This window comes from Peromyscus leucopus, chromosome 11 (assembly GCF_004664715.2).
Source record: "Peromyscus leucopus breed LL Stock chromosome 11, UCI_PerLeu_2.1, whole genome shotgun sequence".
NCBI lineage: Eukaryota > Metazoa > Chordata > Mammalia > Rodentia > Cricetidae > Peromyscus > Peromyscus leucopus.
This window is the reverse complement of record NC_051072.1, coordinates 25,524,761-25,547,482: the sequence shown is the minus strand read 5'-3', so window position 1 is coordinate 25,547,482 and position 22,722 is coordinate 25,524,761. Positions and strand designations below refer to the sequence as shown.

Sequence of the window (22,722 nt, the reverse complement as noted above, 5' to 3'; positions counted from 1 at the left end):
AAGGTTTTAAGTGATCATCGTCATCTACAAGCTGCTTCCATCACATGACTCAAATGCTCTCTTGACCTGTTCCATCTAGATTCTCAGGAGTCATTTCTGGACCCCATCCTCACTGTTATGTTCTGGTTTTGCTCCCTGTCCTGGGCCACAGCAGGGAGCCTTCAGCTCAGTACTTTTTCCTGGGACATAAATGTGTGAAGACGGTGAGTTTGCTCTGGACCTTGACCTGTGGTTCCCTGGAGTATGCTTTGACTGTCTGTGCATGTGCTGGGCCCCCCATGGCAGCCTTTAATAGTTTGGGGTAGCTCTGAGGCACATGTTGCTCCCTTGTTCTCAGGGGACCAGGTGGAAACTATATTAGGAAGAATCATGTGGGATTCTCAGTCTTGACTCCTCCTTCTTCTCCTCTGTCCAACTTCTCCTCTCTAAAACGGGTCTCCCAACTGGGAACACTTTCTAAAAACATCCTCTATGTACAGGACTCCACCTTGGGCTTGGTTCTGGGGAACCAGCTTAAAATAGAATTACTGTCTCCTGACAGTTATTACATAGTCCCCAGCTGAGGGCCTGCTCATACTTTCTATGTTCTCAAAGTCCCTGTAATGCAGAGACAGACTTCACCCTGACCAGACTTAATATCACATGCTCTTTGCAGTTAATCTCTATATTTGATCAACTCATAAAATATTGGGATTGGAAATGTATGAAACCTCATGTAATGCAGGTTCCCACTGGTTTCTGGATCCTATGCATATCTGCATATCTTTTTCAATGACTTACATATGATACTTTTTTTTTAATACCCCCTGGGACAGGGACCCATTGCCAAGACAGTCTGTTACACCTGCCAGATTTCCCAAGGCTCTCCCAGAAGGCTGATCTTTCTTTCCCAAGTATCTTTCCTTGACCTAGGCAAGAAAAAAAAATCGCCATCCTGCCTTCCTCTTTCCTGCTGCAAGCTGACAAAGCTTCACTGAGTCAACCAATCACTGAAGACATTTCAGGTCAACTTCCTGCTTGAGTGGCAGCCCCTGGAATATCTCACCTCTTAGAATGTCCTCTTAGAATGGTTAGATTATTCCAGCACCACTGAGCAGAAGACGGCTACTTCGTCTCTGGATGCCACATCTCCATCCATGCAGACGTGTGTTTCCTTAGCTTATTGGGGCTACCACGTGACCCTGTTTGCAATCTTTATAAAAAACTCATTGCTTTCAACCATTCTGCTTTCATGGTAGTATTTTGCACTCCAGATTGAAGAATCTTTTTTTTTTTGTTTTTTGGTTTTTAGAGACAGGGTTTCTCTGTGTAGCCTTGCATCTTTTCCAGAACTCACTCTGTAGCCCAGGCTGGCCTCGAACTCGCCTGCCTCTGCCTCCCAAGTGTTGGGATTAAAGGCATGCCCCACCACTGCCCGGAAGATTGAAGATTCTTATCAAAATTCATTTGATCATCTTATACTATTGTATTAGAATCATGCAACCTGTCTTTTCTCCTTTTTAGTAATGGGCATAAGCAATTTCCAGATGCTATATAGTTCACTAGAGTTGGCTCCTTCTTCCTTTTGACCCACATCCATAAGACTTTGAGGCATGGACCTTTATTCTCCATGTCTTGTTTGTAGCACATCGAGGACCTGGCAGTGGAGAGGAAGCTTAGACATAGGCACAAAGGCTCCCTTGTGGCCCTTTCCTTTAGAAAATACAGAGACCTGGCTGATTGTAACTCTAGGCTTGGCTCCTTGCCAGGCACTAATTCAAACTGTTTGTTCTAAAAGATAATCTTCAAATTACTGTGGGCACAACAGATATGTGAGTACCTCAGTGACCTGTAGAGTGACACAAGAGATAACTAACTTACCTCCTCCTCCTCCTCCAGTGATGCATCCCAAGAAGGATAAATGGATTATCCCTGTGTATGGAACCAGACAAGCCAACTCTTTCCAGTTGCTAAAGCCACAGGATCATGACACTCGTGCCTACCTTTGTATCTGAAGCTAACGATGGGTTCTTGGCTTCCCATACAGGCTTTTCTTGACCTCTGGCCTGGACAACCTTGTGCAAAGGTAACTCATCCTTGCACAGGTGGTGTTTGCTGCATTGTGCACCCAGAGCATTACTGCTCACAAGTTCAAGGCATCTGCCCAGGAAGTATGTATGGGAGGTGTGTGTGGAAGCTCACACAGGCAAAGCTGTGGGGACCTCACCACAGCTCTACTGTGTGCCCTATGAAAAGTCAGCCTCCCAGAGCTGTCCAGAGCCTTGCTCTCTGCAGCAATCTCCTCTTGAGGACCAGATGAGGGTATGGGCTCACACTCACCTGGGACTGGCCTGTCACCGGGGTGCCGTTATTTAACTGCAGCAGCCCGTTCAGCCCATCTCTGTACAATGTCACTGTGTGCCAGGCTCCAAGTTTGATTTTGGTCTCACTTATGATGATGGCAATCCCGGTTCCACAATTAAACCTGAAGGGAGGAGGGAAGGAAGATTCTAGAATAAAGCAGCTCATGTTTTCAGACTCCACATCATCACTTCTAGGACAACTGCTCCTCTCTTTGGTTTTGGGGTAAGTGTGTGTGTGTGAGTGTGTGTGTGTGTGTGTGTGTGTGTGTGTGTGTGTGTGTGTGTGTGTTTAATATGGGAGCTGGGGACACAAACTTGGTTCTCCATGCTTCTAGAGTAGGCATTTTGCTGACTGAGCCATCTCCCCAGCCTCTCCATTGGTTTTGAGACAGAGTCTTACCCTGTACTTTAAGAGCCTAGAACTCACTAACTAGGTAGTCCTGGCAACGATCCTGCTTCTCCAGCCTCCAGAGTGTTGAGATTATAAGCATGAGGCACCACATCTGGATTAACAGTTAATTTAAGAGTTAATGTGTCCAAAGTTCTATCTATGGCTATCGAGAGCCACATAACTCTACACAGAAGAGCTGGGTCTTTCTTTCCTCTGATGGTCCTGGTCTACTAATTGCTCATCTATGGTCTCAGAGCCTTGGTCTGTGGGGACCTATTAACCTGTGGTCTCATCTCCTCAGCAACTCAGAAGCAGAAGGAGTGTAGGATCCTTTGTCTCTTCTCCAGAGACAGCCAGATGTTCAAAGTTGATGTGAGTACAATACTGAGAGCGTCATTCTGCTTCCAGGCATTTCTCCGAGGAATCTTCTCAGTTCTCAAATGATTCTCTTATGATATTAATAAAGTGTAAAAATGCAGTCTTCACAGGAGTTCTGAGAAGCAAGCTACCCTTCCATCCACGTCCAGGGCCCCCACACAGGTGAGGTTTCCCCAGGAGACTCTGGCTCAGGCCCAGGCATGGGAGAGGAGATGCACACTGAGATGGCTGCAGTATTCTGGTTCTCTACCAGTGTCTCTGTGGCCCAGCACAGCAGTAATTACTATACCTGATAGGGAAAGTTTGGGTACTTTCCTGTTAACTTGAGAGTAGCCATCCAGACACTTCCACCCAGACCCCCAAGATTGCTTCCTGGAGAAAGCACGATGAGCATGTCCACATTATGCTACCTACATCCCCTTTCTTGTGACTGCTGCCTCCCCACCCTCACTAGTGGGGATGGCATGGCCAGGATTCATAGAGGGAGATGGAAGCATCACTCAGGTAGAGCTGCCAGCAGCCAATACTGCCATGCCACTGAGTGTCTACCTCATCCTTGAGTGCTAGAGCCCATGAGATTAGGACCATTAGCCTCATCCTGGTGCCTTCCACCATGCATCCAAGAATCAATTCATCTAACAAAGCATACTCAAATGTCTTCAAGGTAACCCTAAGAACTTAAGACGTGTGTGTGTGTGTGTGTGTGTGTGTGTGTGTGTGTGTGTGCATGCGTGTATGTGTTTATGCATGTATGTGTGATAGATGTCACAAGCTGGATGGACACCAGAGGTTAACATCAGATACCTTCCTTTTATGCTTTCCACTGTGTTTTTTTTTGAGACAGGTTCTGTCCTGAACCCAGAGCTTGCTGACTGCAAACTCCAGGATCTACCGTCCCTGCTTCCCAGTGCTTGGGGGTTATAAGTGTGTGTTAGCATGTCTGACTTTTTACATGGGTGCTACGGATCCAAACTCGGGTCCTCATGCTTGGCATGGGAGACACTGTACTGACTCAGCTGTCTTCCCTTCCTGCAAAAGTATGTTTTAATGCCTAAGAAATTAAATAAACCATTAGGGTTGGTATATACTTCCTGGGCAGGCACTGCGCTAAGCATAAGAGAGCTCATGGGTCCCCTCCATAATCCTTTGAGGAAAGGCAACTCCCATAGCTCATGTCATCTGCCACAGGTCAGGCAGTAAGAAAATGATGCCATCAGGACTAGCTAGAGGACCATGGACAGGGTCAAGACTGATGCCCATCATTCATTCACAGACAGGCATTATGTGCCCTCACTCTGCCTTCCTGAAAAAATCAAGTTAACTAAAAACAGCTTCCAAAGTATCTGGAGGAAAAAAAAAATGATCCAGGTATAGGTGGCAAGTCAGGGTTCAGCCCAACCCCAGGGAAGTCATGGTAGGTTTGGGCCTCCTTGGGAGTCTGTTGCCCTTCCATAGCTGACGGCCATCTTGTCTCCAGAAGGCTCCGAGAAGATCTTGTCTTCTGCTTGAGCTTCAGGAAAGAGAGGACTTGGCCTTTGCCAAACTGCCATGCATTCACAGTGGGTGTTCCATACCTAACTGGCGTCAGAATGAGTGAATGAGGGAACATTCCGAAACTCAAACTTCAAAGGTTACTCTGCCGTCACGGCTCTCCGGGATGTGAGAAACTGGCCCCGGCTCATCTCCTGCACGCTATTCCTTTCATGACTGGAGTCTAGTTGTACGGACTGCGTTGCGTACAACGTATGTGGTAGAATTTTAAGATCTACAGGACTGAGGGTAAACGTTACCTGAATTGGAGGGAGCGTCGGATGAGAGCCAGGGACATGAAGTCACCTCTCCCGTGTTCGCTCTCCCCACAGTAGAGCAGTAAGCCGTCCTCTGCCTCTGCCTGTGAACACACAAGCAAAAGCCACAGGCACCATGGCCACCCCTTCCTCCTCCTCTGTAAACACGCATGAAGACAAAACATGAATCTTTCCCTCTGCCATCCTATGGTTGCAAGCCCACGGACTTCTGGGAGTTCCTACATATCCAGGCCGGTTCCTTCACATTAAAAAATAACAGTGGTATAAATAGTGTGTGAGGAGCGGCTCTGAGGTGAGGAAGGCCCATACCCAACGTGCTCTTTCCTTGGCTTTGCGGATGCACCTGCAAAGCTTGCGTACAAGTGTCCTACAGTCCCGGGCACAGAGCACATCGTTTGTGCTCATCGTTTTCTACTGTCACCGATGAGCATTCCATTTCTAATGTGCTCCTTCTGCTCTTCCTCTCTACCTGGGAAGCATGCATATCTGCTACTTTCCTTCTCTCTAGGCAGTACCAACAGTCCACTGGGTAGTCACACTGGGTGTGTTAGCTAAGGGATAGGCCACCTCCTAGACAGTTAACACTATGGCAAGGGAAGGGGTACAGGTTTCCAGACCCCTGGCCCTTTTGCTTCTTCAAAGATACTCAAAGAATCACATTAAGCTCCAAGCGCCAGCTGGATGCTGATCTTTAGATGAATGGGACCAGAGAGATGGCTCTAAAGGAGTTTGGGGAATGGAATGCATTGTTGGTCCTGAAATCCTGCCCCAGACGCATCACCCTGGAAGTAGCATGCTCACTGGGAATCTCATCTTCCATAGTTGGTGACTTGTAAACCCACCCTCCCCCAGCTGTGAACATTGTGAATGTACCCCGCCCCCGCTAGATTTTGTGACTGTTTCGGGTCAGGCTGGGTGTGTCACACTTTTTTTTACTTTCCCTCTTCCCTGTCTTCCTTTGATGTAATCAGACGTGTTCAATTGACACCCATTACATGGCAGCTGCTCTTACCCTGAATTCCAGAGTGATCTGAAATGCCTGATAAGAGTTCTTCAGAGGCTCAAAGGTTACGTAGGAGTGGCCAAAGAACTGAGGATACTGGATAAAGATATCTAAAAGAAAAAGCACAATGTGACAGAATGCTCTTGTCTCATTCTTTTCAAGGCAGAAATCAACAGACCCCATTGTCTGCCTATCACCCAGTTAAAAACCTCATCTAATCGACTACACTTAGCTTCCTTCCCATCTCCCTTTCTCTGCCTTTCACACCTACTACTCTTGGGATCAGGGAGCCTCTTAGGAAATTCTTCAGAAGAAACTGCATTTGGAAGATGGGTCCCTGCTTCCCGGAAAAGAAATGAGTGGCTTGAAGTCCAACACCACTCATTTTCATGCTGAGCTTTTGCGGTACCCAGGTGGCTCAGCCATGAGCCCTCTCCACCCTTCTGGGTGTTCTGGTTATCATTTTGATAGAGACATGATAACGGTGGAGTCTACCTCCTGGTCCTATTGAGATGATTTCACGATAGCTGCTTCAAAGAACCTCACACTAGCCATACATAGAAACAGGGCTGCCGCCTCTGAGAGGCAGTGGAAGACGCTTCTCACTTTCCCTGGGGGAGCTAATTTACCAACCCATACACAAAGGAAAGGCTTATCTCACAAAAAAAGGGGCTAGAAGGTGCTGTGCTTGTAACACACAACTGACTACAGGACGCTGCAGGTTTAACCACGCTGTGTTCATGCCCTTTCCAGGGCCTACCTTCCGAGCAGCCCTCGCCCCCTTTGCCCAGGTTGCAGTGACAGCGTGAGCCTCCCCAGGTGTAGTCATTGACACAGAAGCTGTCAGGGGAGCAGAGAGTTTCATCACAGGACATGTCAAAGAGCCTCGACATCATGGCGACACGGTTCTTCCCCTTCCGCTGCGCAGGGGTGTGGGGGATGGCCACCGTAGTTTCAGGGAGAGACGGCGGGGTAGGTTGTGCAAGCCTGGAACCCAACTCTGGGCTAGAGAGAGAAGTCTTCTTGGGTTCTAGCAAGACCTTCCTACTCCCAGCTTTGGTAGCAGGAAGTGGTTTAACCTGCGTCAGAGGAGGAAAGGGTTTAGCATAAACACGGGGTCATCTTTACATGGCATATATGCAGCTCTTGAACCACAGGCTCACGGTGAATGTCCACAAACCCCAGGATGTCAGTGGGACCGAGGCCCTGACCCCAGTTTACTGAGGAAAACTTCGAGACACAGGGAGTTTAAGCACCTTGTCCTGTATCAGTCAGAAAATCCTGGTGTGATAAAGCTGATACTCTGTGACCTGTTCTTACTAAACTATTACAAAATGCATGGCTTTGCCAAGGAATCATTCATTTTCTTATAGTGCCTCGTTTTACAAAATTCCGGGGATGGTAAATCTACATTTTTTTTTTAGTAGTTTATGAAGCTACTTGTAGACAGAGGCTGTTCATAGGATAACAGCCTCCTAGGAAGCTCCCTGATTTATGTGTCTCCCCCCCAACCCCCACACCCCCACATGCCCTCAAACACCGCCCCCCTTGGCCTCATAGTCAGAGGAAACAAATCCTTGCTGACTGGTCCATTTCAGTTTGAAGTTTGGTGGCCATGCTCTGTGGTTAAGTTGCTGTGGTCAGCGGGGAGACAAAACATAGTAGAGTGACAGTACCTCCTCAAAGGACACATCCAGATCCAGTTCATCTTCAGATCCGTCATCATCCTCACTCACTCCTGTGCTGGTGATATACCGAGGTCCATAGCGGCCACTTCCTGCCTCCTCAGGGCCTTCACAAAGAAAAGCACATGGCCTGTCACCTTATGCCTTCTTTATCCCAACTTCTTGTCCCAATGTCCTTCTTCTACAATTATTTTTTTTAAAAAATAATTTATGTAATTTTATTTCATGTGCTTTGGAGTGAGGGTGTCAGATTCCCTGGAACTGGAGTTACAGACAGGTGTGAGCTGCCATGTGGGTGCTGGGACTTGAACCGGGGTCCTCTGGAAGAGCAGTGAGTGCTCTTAACTGCTGATCCATCTCTCCAGCCCCCTCTCTTTTAATTATTAAACTTCCAAAATACTTTATGAAATATGCCATGTTCTTATATGCATGGCGTTATACTTTGTTCTCATTTACCTCCTCACTCCCTCCTGACCCGCCCCCCACCTTCTAGCCAGACCTCAAAATATACTTTACTAAGCAATAAATTGAGCCTTGGAGAGTCCATGGAAGGTTCTAGAAAAGAGAAGTCATCAGGACAGAGCTCCTGACAGCCCCTCTGTAGCGTTCCAAATACCCTGTCTCTCCCAGGATCCAGATTACGCACAATCTCATGCTAATTAAGAAGATAAAATAAGCACAAATAGAACCAGACCCTGCATGACCCAAGAAGCCTGGGATAGAACCCTGCTGTTCGTCTCTCCTGACAGTGGTGGAAGATGGAATTGTTTCCTCAGTCTCACACCCGTGAAGCTTCCACCAATTTTGTTTTTCATTGCGTGTAGGATGTACATTCTATCCTACTGATAAGGATTCTCCGAGCAGCCCAGGGTTGCTATAATTAAAGTGCATAACTTATCTCTTTCTACTTGGCACTTGGTTAATTAAGAAAAGAGAACATTAAATAGCGGACATTTATTAGGACCATAATAGTCAAACCACAGAATGAATGCTAAACAAAGTCTGGGTTATTCCACACTAAGGAAAAAGGAATGTTAAAATACAAATTTTTGTGGGTCAACCAAAGGCTGCCCTTTACTTTATAAAATCTATGTATGTTTGTGTTTAGGAAGGACGTCATGGTTTTTCTGTACATTGTTTCTCTGATGTTCAATATGATATAGTTGGAAGTATCTCTTGATCATGTGAGACAGTCACAATAATCTGTTGTTGGGCAAGTCACTTAATCTTGTTAGATCTCGTGATTCTCAACAAAATAAGGCATGAGCATTTTGGAGACAGTTCAGTCAAGAAAGTGTTTACCACATCAACATGAGGGCCTGAGTTTAGTTTCCAAAACCCATACAGAAAAAGTTGGAAATGGCGGTAACCTCTTGTCATTCGGGTACTGGGGAGGCAGAGATGGGCAGATCTCTGGGGCTCACGTGGCAGTCAGCCAGGCAGACTTGGTGAGCTACAGGTTCCAGAGAGAGAACCTGTCTCAGCAAATGAGATGAACTTCGCTGGAGTAATGACATCTGAGGTTGTCTTCTGGCACACACACACATACACACAGGCTCTCTCTCTCTCTCTCTCTCTCTCTCTCTCTCTCTCTCTCTCTCTCTCTCTCTGTCTCTGTCTCTCTCCCCCCTACACACACACCTCCCACACACAAATAAGGGATGAGATTAGCTTTCACGACCATTGAGTTCCTCAGCTGCTGTGACACTAGAATTCACACTGCTAGTTCAGATGTGCTCCAGATGTCTGCACACCAGCCAAGATCTGAAAAAAAGAAACAACTGGAAGGTTTTACTTACAAGGATGGAAAGAGTCTGGTATGATCTCACATGCTCTGAGGATCGGAGCTTTGTGTTCAGGATTCTAAGCTTCCATGAAGCCATGTCTTATCACTATCAGAATCATTTGTTACAGGGGTCCCAGGGAAACCTGTCTTAACAGCTCAGCTCATGGAGGCCTCAACAGGGACACTTGTTCCCCACCCCTGAAGTTTTCTTCAGGAAGATGACATTGAAAAACTGAGAACTGTTGGGTTCTTGTCCAAGGTTTCCATCCCTATGAGGTAGCAGTAGTGATCAAGCTGCATTTGGCCCACACTTTGGAACTGAGAAATGCTGGGAGGAGGAGGAACTGTGGGTAAACTTGGTACCTCCTGAATCCTTTTTTTTTTCACTAGGTCTAGGGGGAAAAAGTGGCCTAGGTAGGTAGAACTGTCACAAATGACCAAGCTTCCCAAGCAGGCTATCACACATCCCATACTAGGCAGAGGGTCCTAGCAAACCTACCTTGACTCTCAGAGAAAGCTTGCCTTCTTACTTGGCCTTTACCAGACATAAGGATGCCAATCTGCTAATGGCATTGACTGACCTATAAACTGATTCTAAAAGTGGGCAGAGAGAAAAGGGGCTGTGAATTGATCTGCCAAGTCAACAACAACAAAAACTCTGTTGCCACTGGAACAAGAATGGCTTGGGAGAAAGGACTGTTCTGAAAGAGACAATAGGTTATGGGAAGAAACTGGGACATCTCAATACAAACGCACAAGGGGAGTCTGGTCCAGTGGAAAATGACAGATAAGAGCTACAGTCCGAGTCCCTTCAAAGTCTCCCCAAGACCTTTTGTGATTTGGTCTTGCTAGTCAGAACCTGGACTAGCACGTTCCAGTTTATTCATCCTCACCCTGCAAGATCCAAACTGGTTCTTTTTTTTTTTTTTTTTTTTTTTTAGATTTAATGACCTTTTCTGATCAGGAAATACATGTTTGTACACAAACAGGAAGGGTCCAGTGGGAAAGCAGAGCAAGGTGGGCTGTGTGGCATCGGAAATGGGAAAGTCTGATATCTGATAGTGCTGACACATGTGTGGTCTTATCCCCAACTGGCTTCCCACAGACAGGGCTCAGCCAAAATCCTGCATTCGGAAGTTGGGAACCAGAACATGAGAGTGAGTGGTCAAGAGAAGGAGATGCAATGTACTTGTGTGTGACTCTCAGTGCAGATGGGAGGGACAGAGGTGTGTCCCTGTATCTACCCAGCAAGAGGACTAATTCCGTGATGTGACCAAGAACCAGGGTCCTGAGTCTTCTGGGGGCCCTTAGACTGGCTTCTGTGGATCATGCAATTCAATTCTTTTTAGGCATTCAGATGAGCAAATTGCTCTAACTGAGGATGTGAGCATCCCTCGTCAGGCCTCTGATACAAAGATTAGAGAAAATAATTGCCAACACTAAGTTCTGTATTTGAAGGATGATGGCTAAATATTAAAAGTGAAACAAAGACATTATCGGAGATGACGTATCCTGACAGACTTTTGATCATTTACTAAAAAAACTGCTTAGAAAGGGGTAGGTGGGGGGGAGGAGAGGAGGGAGGAGGAAGAGGAAAGAATAAGACATGAAGAATAGCAGACAGGAAACTGGTGAGTGAATGAGGGAGTTCAGAGCAGCATTCTAGTTTCTTTAATTATTAAAAAATTTTGTAGACAGAGTCTCACTGTGTATCCCTGACTGACCCAGAACTCATGACATAGACTAGGCTCCACATTGGCTTTAAACTCACAAAGTTCCACCTGCCTCTGCCCCTGAATGGTGGAGTTAACGCTTTCCAGTTTTGTGAAAGTCTGAAGATTCGGCCATTAGACAAGATAAGACAGAAATTCTGAGGAGTTCCGTGGAAGACAAGAAGGAACTGAATTAAGTGAAGCTCCCGGATCTTTCATCATTTAAAAGGAGGGTAACAGTTATTGATTAACTTCAGACTATTAAGTCCAAAAGTTAACAATTTATAAACAGTTAATAAAAGAATACATCATTTCATCCCAAATGACAGAAATAGTAAATCATATATAGGAAAAATGAAAAGAGCAGAAACAAAACTTCCCTCTTTAATTAAAAAAAATGGGGAGGGAGGACCCAGAGTAACTTCAAAAAAAAAAAAAAACCCAACTAAGATTGAAGGAATGAATAAAATATGCTGATAATTATAACTGTAAATGTAATAAATCTCTCATTTAAGAAATGTGTGTCAGGTTGAATTTTAAAAGTATGAGCTGTATGGTGCTTTCAGAAAGCTCCTCAATCACGAGATACAGGAAGATAGAAAATAAAAGGATTCTGTTGCTCTGAGTTGGCTGGTACTTGGTGTATACATAGATCAAATCATCACATTGTACTCTGTAATTGTACATTTAATGATTACATATCAACCTACAAAAGATATATAACCTAAAAAGTAAATAAATTACAAAAAAATACTTGCTGACCAAGAGAAAGAAAATAAACTCAAAGATGGGCTGAATGGAATAATGTTTCAGCAAAAATCCTTTGTTCTGACACAGGCTGATAACAGATTTACTGTCCAGAAAGCAAGTCTAAGAATCAAGAAGATGGCTTCTGTGTAGATAAGAAGTTGGGTAAGTAAAGAAACAGGCAGGCCCAGACAGGAAGATCTAAGTAGTACATGGCCTACCTTCAGAGAGACTGAATTACAAAGAATTAAGGATTTTTGGTGGGACTGGGGAGATGGCTCAGTCCATAAGATACTTGCTGAACAAACATAGGGATACAAATCCCATGTGCAGAAGCCACATTAAAAAAAATTCTGCCTCTAGTGGTACAAGCTTGTAAAGCCAGTGCAGGGGAGGCAGAGGTTGCTGACCAGCCTGCTTGGTGAACACCAAGATCAGTGAAAGACCCATGTCAAAAAAGAAGGTGGGTAACACCTGAGGAATGCCCCCTGAAGTTGTCATCTGGCCCTCACACATACCTGTAAATATGTGTACCTACATGTGCAAACACAGAGATGCATAAATACACTCGTGGATGAGCACACACATATACACACACTCACTATGTAGTCTAAGATGACTTCACACTGATAGCAACCCCCTGCCTTAGCCTCCCAAGTATTGGGATTACAGGGGAGAGCCAAAATGCCTGACTGCATACCTCGTCTTGGTATGATTTTTATCCCCAAGTATCTATTTGATTTATTATTATTCTATTATACACACAGATACGTTAGAAGCATCGACTTGAACTGTGGCTAAAAGACACAATCCTGGTCTTTGACAGTGAAGTGGATTTGGTGGTGTTCTCTAAGACCCACATGAGGGACCAGCTGAGTGATCTAAGGAACAGGTTGATCACAATGCTTCTGATTTTTAAGGGTTTTCTTTCTGTTGAGTTGAACAAATCTGCCAGCAGTCAGCTATACTTCAAATGGACACCTTTAATTTTTAATAAGAACCAGTAAAAAGGGAATCTAGTCATGCAAACTATAATTTTTCGTGTACAATAAAACCACTTTGAAACTTGCTATTCATTGCTATGATCGAGATTTTGCAAGTGCTTCCTATAACTGCGTGTAGTAAAAAAAAAATTTTTTCTTGACTTCTCTTAGTCTAACAGAAAGCTCCAAATTTAGTGACATCCAGAGCATTGTCTCACTCAGAAACCAGGCTGGCTTGGAACTCACTAGGTAGCCTAAGATGGTAATATAATCCTCCTGCCTTAGCCTCCCAAGTGTGGGAATTATAGGTGCGAGCCAAAATGCTTAGTTGCAAACCTCGTCTTGGTGTGGTTTTTACTTGCTGTATCTATTTGGTTTATTATCACTGCATCACACTTTTCATGTAGTGTGTGCATATGTGCACTTGCTTGTGGGGAGGCAAAAGGTCACTTTGAGTGTCTTCCTTGTTTGCCCGGTCCTCTCACTGAAGCTGTAGTTAGCCATTTTGACTAGACTGTCTGGCCAGTAGGGCTACCTGTCTATCTCCCAATGCTATGGTCACAGTCATGGGTGGTTGTCCCTGGCTTTTTCAATCACTGCTGAAGATCTGACCTCGGGCCCTCATGCTTGTACAGGAAGCACTTTGAACATTAAGCCATATCCTAAGACCTTTTACTTAAAAAATATTTCTTTCATTTTTGAGTTTATAGTATAATTACATCATTTCCCTTTTCCTTTCCTGCCTCCAAATCCTCTCATATACCCCTCCTTGCTCTCATTCAAATTCATGGCCTCTTCCTTCATTGTTGTTACACGTATCGGCATATATACATACGTATTCCTACATACATCCTTCTCAGTCTGTATAATGTTGCGTGAATGTATATTTTCAGGGCTGATCATTTGGTATTAGATAACTTGTTGGTGTGCTCTTCCCTGAGGAAGACTATTTCTTCCTTTTTCAGCTTTCCTTAGTTGCCTATAGTCCTTTCTGGACATGTATGGGGGACAGGGGAGCCCATGAGACCTCAACATTAACATTTTTAAAAAATATTAAATTTATATATTTCCTCAGATCATTTCCCACAGTGGTTAAATATCACTGAATTAACAATAAAATAGACCCTTGGTGTCCATTGACAATCTATGGGTGCTCAACTCCCTTATATAAAATGGTGCAGTATGCACACACACTTTACAAACACAGTCTTGTATGTTTGAAACCACCTGTAGATTCTTTATAGCACCTATTTCGATGGAAATGTTATAGAAATGCTGCTGTATTGCTCACATGTTGGGTAACTATTTCCTCAGAGTTGAAGCATCTCCTTCTGGAAGGGGGAAAACAGAGAGAAATAAGATTCAGGAAGTAAATGGAAGATAAGCATCCAGGGAACTCAGAAAGTTCCAGCTCCCATAAGTCCTCTCTCCAAGGTTGAATAAGCAATAACCATGGCGGAGGGAGAGCAGACTCCCACAAGTTATGCATGGAAATCCAGGGCCAAAGCTATTGTGAGTGGCCACCCAGATAACTGCCTTTGAGTTGCCCCTGCTTCTGTAAATAACCCTTTATGTACACTCCTACAAAAACCCTCAATGCAATGCACCGATTCACTAAAATAGCCTTGGATGGAATTTTGTTTTTTGGGGGGCTGTTCTAGATGGCCTATCTCAGATGAACAAGTGTTCATTTCTCATGCTGTCATGAGGAAAGTCACACAACATTTGAGAACAGCGGCAAGAAAACAAAATCTTTATGTGTTCAGTATAGACACAATTTCCCCAACTATTTCCCATCTACTGTTGGTTGAATCCACAGCTACAGAACCTTTGGATTCTGAGGGCCATCTGTGCATTCAAATTCCTTGAATGAACTCAAACTTATACAAGTATAAGCAACAAGTAACCACCTTCTTGGTGGAGCAGGTTGGTGTCCACTAAGCTGGGAGGGTCCTAGCTGAGGCATTCACTGGCAAAAGGTGTACACTCTCTGTTCATGCAAGCAGGGTCAGTTTTATGCTAGGGAAGAGGCCTGGCCTAAAGCCTCTCTCTGATCCATAATCATACTCAACAGTAATTGAAAACTCCAGACAGTCCATCAGTCCATGACGAGAGCAAGCCAGCCTCTCTCTGGGTCATGAGATTAATCTGTGCCCAAGGACCCTTTGGGAGTGGGGAAAGAAAATAGAAACAGGAGTAATCTGCTCTCCTGTTCAAATAAGTATTGGCATATTGATTAAAGCAAGATTGAGCCAGTGAGGAACTCAAGGTGCAGCAGAGGGTTTCTGAGCATGAACCATCACACAAAACACCTCCCTCAGAAAGAAAATCATCAACTGCCAAGACAGAGCACTCATCGTCTGAATAACAAACAGAATCCACAAGTTGCTTTCTGATGGAAGAGTTTCTACCGTGTTTTGAAAATTTGCATCCTGAAAAAATACCAAAGAGCAGAAATTTGGTGAGTGGGGAAAGAGGACATGAAAACAGTATATGCAGCAGAGTCAGCTGGTGCTGGAACATGGACTATTCTAAATATGAGATTGAAGTGACCTTCACATTAGCTAGGGGTGTGGTTCCACATTAGCAGCTATGGGGCTGGTTTCTATCTTCACCCTTGGGGTTCCTATACCCATTTGCCTCTGAACAATGACCAAGCATACTCTCTCAGACCTTCATTAACAATAGACCAAGAAAACCCATCCAACAGGATCCCATGCTCTTCATCCCCACCCTCTTGGTGAAATCCAACTCCATTTCTATGGGCGGGTCACCTTCAACATCACCTCCCTGTGAAACCTCTGGCCAGTCCTCCTTCCAGACCATTCACCACAAAGCAACCCCTGCCCCCTCTGTACGCTGGGGTGTGCTTGCTGACAATGCACAGAGTGTAAACACAAGGGCTTAAGGTGTTCTAGATGCATCCAATCACTGGACTGGACCATAAGCCCTTGTCTCAAAGGTTGCTTCAGCTTCCTCCAAAATGTCATTTGTCAAAAATAAGTGTATGGAGACCCGGCGGCGTCCCACAGAGGTAGACGGGCCCAGCAGCGGCCGCTGAGGTAAACGGCCTGGCGGCAGCGGCCGACAGGGACATTCAGGCCCGGCGGCAGCCGGCAGAGACATTCAGGCTCAGCGGCAGCCCACAGAGGTAGACAGGCCCGGCGGCGGAGACAAACAGACGCAGGTAGGCCTGCGGCGGCAGCCCGCAGAGGTAAACGGGCCCAGCAGCAGCCTGCTGAGGTAGACATGCCCAGCGGTGGCAGCCGACAGGGCTATTCAGGCCTGGCGGCAGCCGGCAGAGACATTCAGGCCCAGCGGGGGCCCACAGGGGTAGACAGGCCCGGCGGCGGTGGAGACAAGCAGACGCAGGTAGGCCTGTGGCGGTGGCCCGTGGAGGTAGACCGGCCCAGCAGCGGCAGCCAACAGGGCTATTCAGGCCCGGCGGCAGCCGGTAGAGACATTCAGGCCCATCGGCGGCCCACAGAGGTAGACGGGCCCAGCGGCGGCCCGCTGAGGTAAATGGGCCCGGCGGCAGCGGCCGACACGGACATTCAGGCCCGGCGGCAGCCGGCAGAGACATTCAGGCCCAGCAGCGGCGCACAGAGGTAGACAGGCCCGGCAAGCGGCGGAGACAAGCAGACGCAGGTAAGGCCTGTGGCGGCAGCCATGGAGGCAGACGGGCCCCCAGCGGCGGCAGCCGACCAGGGTTCTTATTCCAGTGCCGCGGCGGCAGCCGGTAGAGACATTCAGCCCAGCAGCGTTCCACACAGAAGGTAGCACGGGCCCAGATCATCACGCGCGGCCCGCTGAGGTGTAGGAAACTATCACCGCTTTTCGCCCAGCGGTGGCCAGCCCTGAGCACCAGCAGGTAGGCGATTCACGATGACCGGCGCTGAGCTGCGCAGAATGACATTCAGCGCCAGCGGGCCCACAGCGGGTAGACCGGCCGAACTAGTACACGGCGGATCACCAAGCAGAACGGCAAGGTCGGGTGCTCCTGTGGCGTCTGGGAGGGCCCGCAGTGGAGAGATAGAGTAATCATCACATATGTTTGAACGCGGCACAGCGCACGCACACAAGAGGACTATGTGTACTCTTCACAGACCCACACGAGAGGAGACCCAGCAGCAGCCTAGCAGCTACACTCAGCAAGATATACTGGTAACAGCCACAGGGATGGGCCAGAGGCACACAGAGGTCAGTACGGTGCCCGCGGCGTTCCCCTGAGGTAAAATCGTGACCCGGCAGCCAGCGGGCCCAGAGACAGGAGACCATTCAGATCCCGGCGGCAGCGGCCCGACACAGAGGCTTTTCAGTCAGGCGTGGCCAGCCCGGCAGAGTAATTCAGCCGGCAGCGCGGTGGCGGCCCAGAGGTCACGCACAGACATGAGTGGAACATATACCACATCGGACAGCATGATCAGTGGCTAGCATACAGGCCAGTGCAGGGCCGTACGACGACAGCACGTGGTAGAGATTGGCACTAAGGGGTCGCCGCAGGAGTCGGAGACAAGCAGATGCAGCTGGAACAGGGACGTCCCCTAACCAACATTGGGAAGAAGCTATCTCGTGGGTCAGAACCAGAAAGAATCTGAACACTCCTTCTGAGGAAACCCAGGGCCAGCTGCTGATCTGTAGAAACCCACAACTTGGAGGTGTGGTGAGACTGACCCCTGCTCAGCTGAAACGCCATCTGGGAGAGGATTCAGATGCCTACAGCTTTAAAAGTCTGAAGAAACAAGATCGCAGCTCGCTCGGAGTGGTGGAGCAATGAACAAAACAGATGGACCCCTATAGGGAACAACACGCAATGTTAAATGTAGTGCTATGTCGCTAAGACATTAGGCAACAAACACACTGCTGTCTGGACCCATAGACAGCATTGGCAACCATCAACAACAAGATAAAACCCTCAAATCTAAGATCATAAAGTAATAGCTTCTTAAGAGAGATAGGGAATTAACAGTAAGCACACCCAAAAATTCAGTAATCCAGGTTTGGGCCCAGACTGTAAAAGAAATCGCGAGTCCCAATAGACATCATACTTTCATACCGCAAAGAAGCTCACCTAACTTAAATATTCCATAATCATAAGTATTAAACAAGGAGATGTTGTCTACTCACTCTAGATCGCGATACCAACCCTTAAAACGCCAAGTGCACCTAGACACAGGGTAGAATCGTAGTGTACCGCACGATGCAAAGATACAGGACTCAACAACACGGATAGAAGGAATGAGGCCATATCAGTGGCAAAATCAGAACCTACCGTAGATACTAACTATGTCCTTGCATCTGGAAGAACCTAACAATCTATAACCCATTGATAGACAGATCTACGGAAGCAAAGATTGCTAGCATCCTCAAGAATAATCCAGAGCATTTAATACGAAAGATGATAAGAGGGCCCTTAAAGCAAAGAAAGTAACAGATAGCCATTCGCCATTCAATGAGTAATCAAATTTCAGTTATACTTATTCTGTGAGAGATGCGCTATATGAATTAGCCCACATACGAACAGGTGAACGAGAGGGGATGCAAAAGGTATATTCCTTTAGCAGAGAATATAAAATACCTGTTCCCCTAAGGGGCCGGAAATGAAAAACTCCTCACTAAAGGGGAGACGGAAAATAGTACATATCACGCCTTAAAGAAATGGAGATGGAAAATAACAAATAGAGAACAAAACCAATCGAACGATTATCAATTCACAGGAGACACAGAAAAGCAATTACAGATGAAAGAAACAATTCGCACAGACACTAAAGATGAGAATAGATATATGTAGGACAATAAAGAATGACACAAGGCTGGAGGGATAGAGCGGTAATAGAAGTACCGCAGAACTAAAATCTTATAGAAGTAGCACATGAAGAAGCATTATGACTCTAAAGCTGGGAGTTGAGTCAAGAGTACTGGAACTATCATCAGAAAGAGAATCCCTCTGACGCCCTGAATACAAGACGTACACACAGAGAAAATAGAGATGTCGTCCAGTCACAAAGTAAAGACAATTAAAGCAAAAGAAGTGCCACTTAGAGCACGAGAAAGGTGGTTCAGAGCCAAGAGGTGGGTGGATGACTCCAAGGAGACCAGATCAAGTACATAGTGACAGATTTGAGGGCCAAATGGAATAGACCAGAGAGCCCTACAGAATAATCAAGGGGATTGAAGAAAGACAGGCAACGAAGGAAGAACTTAGCTCACCATGCAGCAACAGAAAATATATTCAAGAGGAACCCTCAAACAATCATAGGATTGGAAAACGAACTCTATTGCCTAACTAACAGAAGATAACAATATCGAAGATACACCAGCACTAAGAGAAAGGCGTTACAGAACAACTAGAAGTTGGAGGCTGACATTTCAAAAAAAAGATACGTCCCACTCCCCTAGCCAACATAATCAATCAATGGCAAACTACAATACAGTAAAAACAACACTCCAGATATAGCACGTAAATATTAAGAGTTGCTGTCGAGAGAAAGAAAGGACAAAAAAGAAACATCAAGATAGATATTAGCGCAATATCCCATAGGCAAGTGAGCAAGTGTGACACACTCAAATAAGACTAGGGAAAGCTGAAGATAGATTCAACCGACATTCATCCGAACAGAACCATACGAACGCAGACCATCTGTGCAGACGAGTAAGGCCAGCAGGATTTCGTACCTAGGGCCCCAGCGACGAACATAATATATGAACTTCAAAGCAATAATACTCGTCATATCATGCCATTATGGGTTCGTAAGTAATAACTAGTATATTTTAGGTGTTAAAAACTTTAGATTTTAGATCTATACCTTCCTTAGCAAGGCAGACCTACACGATATAATTGCACTTTAAGTTAGTAGGCAAAATATTCAAGACCCAATAGAAGTTTTATACACATTTCAGTAAATTGATTATACGCAGAATTTTGATATTTTTTTATCCTTATATGAGACGCGAACAGAACCACAGAGAGGAGAGCAACAGGAAACACCAGAAGAAAAGCGGAGTTAAAACAATACGACTTGGTGCAGAAATTGTCGCGCATCAATATCATATTCTCACGCTGAGCTATAAAAGGTAGGCATGAGGCTGAACAGTATCGAGATAAGAATCATATCGAGGAGGGACGCACAATACCATATGCTGCATACAAGAACCCATCGTTAACTCCAAAGAATCAGACATACCAAATAAGAATTTTCTTGAAAAATTTAAAGTAAAAATGTTGTGATATCGGTAAAGTATTAGATGGCTGGAAAGAGCGAAGATGGTTTTCACCAATGAAATCTATCATAACTGGTATCCTAAAGAACCAAGCTGGTGTAGCTATCCTAATACTAATAACAATAGACTTTCGAACTAAAATCCTAAATCATAAAGAGACGCATGGATGAACGCAATACAGATTCATATCCGGCACAGGGAGGAAATCCACCAAAGATGAAGTCTCGCACTTCTAAACATATTATATGCAGCTTTCCTAAATTACAAAAAAAGGAAAACTCTTACTCATACAAATTACATAAAACTTGAGTAGAAACAAGCTTACTAATAAGGTTTAAAAACGCACATAAACCCCACAATTATAGTGGGAGATTTTTAAACACCTATCCTTCAACCAAAAGATAGTCTACCAGAAACCATGCAAACTAACAAAGAAATAAAAGATGACCATAAAAGATGTTATAGACTCAAAATGGACTAAAGATATCTATCAGAGAACGTATCCAGAATCCTTAACACACAATAGCAATTCTCACCTTCATTGTACTCGACGACAGTCTCCATTTGAACCTTCTCAAAATTGACCAACATCTTTGGACAAAAACAAATCTTCACAGATCAAAAAATTGGAATATACCTCCTGTATCTTATCAGACACGCACTGTGACCTCTTAAGTTAGAACTACATACACGAAAATATCTACGAAGAAAATTAGTATAGGAAAACCACAAACTCATGGGAACAAGAGTAATGCCCTAGACATTACACCTGATAAACATCGAATGGATCATAGAAATAAAAGACAGCAAATATTTAATGAGTGGTCTTTCCTAGTAAGTTAAGTGTTAAAATGAGTCAACAACCCAGCACTCTATGTGTGACCTAATTGAAAAGTAACATCTATACGTAGGAACAATTTCATAAGCTTCATAAAACTTGTCAAACACGAATATACAGTAGAAAAGATGAGTCATCCATAGCAGATTGAAGTATAATCCCAGGCTACAAGCTGAAGGCTAATAGAAACAAAAAGTAACAATCACCCCAGCATATGACGCGATACAGAGAGGTATATAAATAAAATGAAAATGGGGTTTAGAAAATCACACAGAGAGATAAGAAAAGCAAGAGAACAATCAAAACTCAAATGATAATCAGAGATGATTGGTTATTTAGGAAAAATCAGCAAGATAATCGATACAAATCCACCTAGCATAATATTTAGCATATAAAGGCAGAAGAGAGAGACTTACTCTATAATTCACAAAATCAAAAAATGAAAAGGGAGACATAACAACAGACATGAGGAAATCAGAGAATTCATTCAAGATCATCTACTTCAAAAACGTTTTCTGCCAGAAGAATTGCGCTAGGAAGAAACTCGACAATACTTAGGTATAGAAGTAAGCCCATATATATACCAAACATATTGAAACCTCAGATCAGACGTAAAACACCCATTTACTTTAAATATTGACCAATTAAACCCTTAAAGAATACGAAACAGTCCATCTAAAAGTCTCTCACCGATAACCATGAAAAGCCCAGGACCATATAGAGCTAATGAGGGATTCTAGTTGTGCAGAATCTCTCCAGACTCTTCAAGAGAAGTTAACTATAACGCCATTCCCTCTTGTAGCATAGATGTGGTCCAATTCACAAATAGTAAAGAGAGGAACCCTACCACTTTTATGAGATGGCGTATCAATTACCTGTCCCCTGATATCCACAGCACCAAACAAAAGGATCGTCTAAAACAATGGAATATGAAAGCAGAGAAACATAAACAGCCAAATACTCTCCTTCCAAGGATCATTATTGATGCTAAAAGAGAAAGAAAAATAGCTAACAAAGAAACCAGAGAAGTAGTCGATAAGGGGTAGAACCGAGAAGTGCAGAGGATAACGATCGAAAGACACATACAATGGAAGCTTATGTGACCAATGTTAGAGAATTTTCCCAGGGATGCAAGGATCGAAGTTCTAAGGTCATACGGATTAGTGCTATCAATCTCGGTAATAAGAGATTTTACATTTTTTCTCCCACTAAGTACCAAAAAACTTGAAAGAAAAAACCAATGATCATAAGTCTACTCTTAAGCCTATAAGAATGCTGAAAGATAAGGGCTTATAACAAAATCCACACCCCTTCATGATAAAGGTTTGCTTAGGGATAAGATTTGGAAATACAAGGAAATTTTTAAAGCATAGTAAAAGCAATTTATAGCAAAGCCACAGCAAACCTCAAATTAAATGGAGAGAAACCTACAAGGCGAGATACAACGACCAAATTCAGCAAAAGAATAAGTCACAAGGTCGTTGGCAGCGTGCTCTCGGTTTCCAACATTCTCAAAGACATTATCACCTTCACCAGGTCTTCAGTGTTTTATAACACCCGCGGTACCACGCTGTTCATTTTAATTCAATATAGTTCTACTAAGAAGTTCAGCTAAAGAATAAGACAAACAAAGGAGATCAAGGGTACTTCAACGTGCATACCAAGTTAAGGGAAGTATATAACTTTCACTATTTGGCCAAGATGATATGATAGTAATACAAATCACCATGAGAGGAACAACTCAATTGAGAAATTGCGGCCGATCAGACTGGTTCACATATAGTGAACCTCACCAAAATCTAAACCAGTGGCAACTTTCCTACAGCTG

General features: G+C 44.7%; 1 protein-coding gene across 3 annotated transcripts in view; it reads right to left on the bottom strand.

Annotated features, from left to right (window-relative positions):
• Egflam (EGF like, fibronectin type III and laminin G domains) overlaps positions 1 to 22,722 on the bottom strand; it is a 181,296-nt gene that overhangs the window by 42,332 nt on the left and 116,242 nt on the right. For all 3 annotated transcript variants that reach the window (XM_037209404.1, XM_037209405.1, XM_028875601.1), the window contains 5 exons: positions 7,599 to 7,714; positions 6,683 to 7,001; positions 5,932 to 6,032; positions 4,902 to 5,002; positions 2,320 to 2,464 (listed from right to left, as the gene is read on the bottom strand). In XM_037209404.1, the coding sequence (XP_037065299.1) occupies positions 2,320 to 2,464; positions 4,902 to 5,002; positions 5,932 to 6,032; positions 6,683 to 7,001; positions 7,599 to 7,714 (782 nt within the window). The remainder of the gene's footprint in view (positions 1 to 2,319; positions 2,465 to 4,901; positions 5,003 to 5,931; positions 6,033 to 6,682; positions 7,002 to 7,598; positions 7,715 to 22,722) is intronic.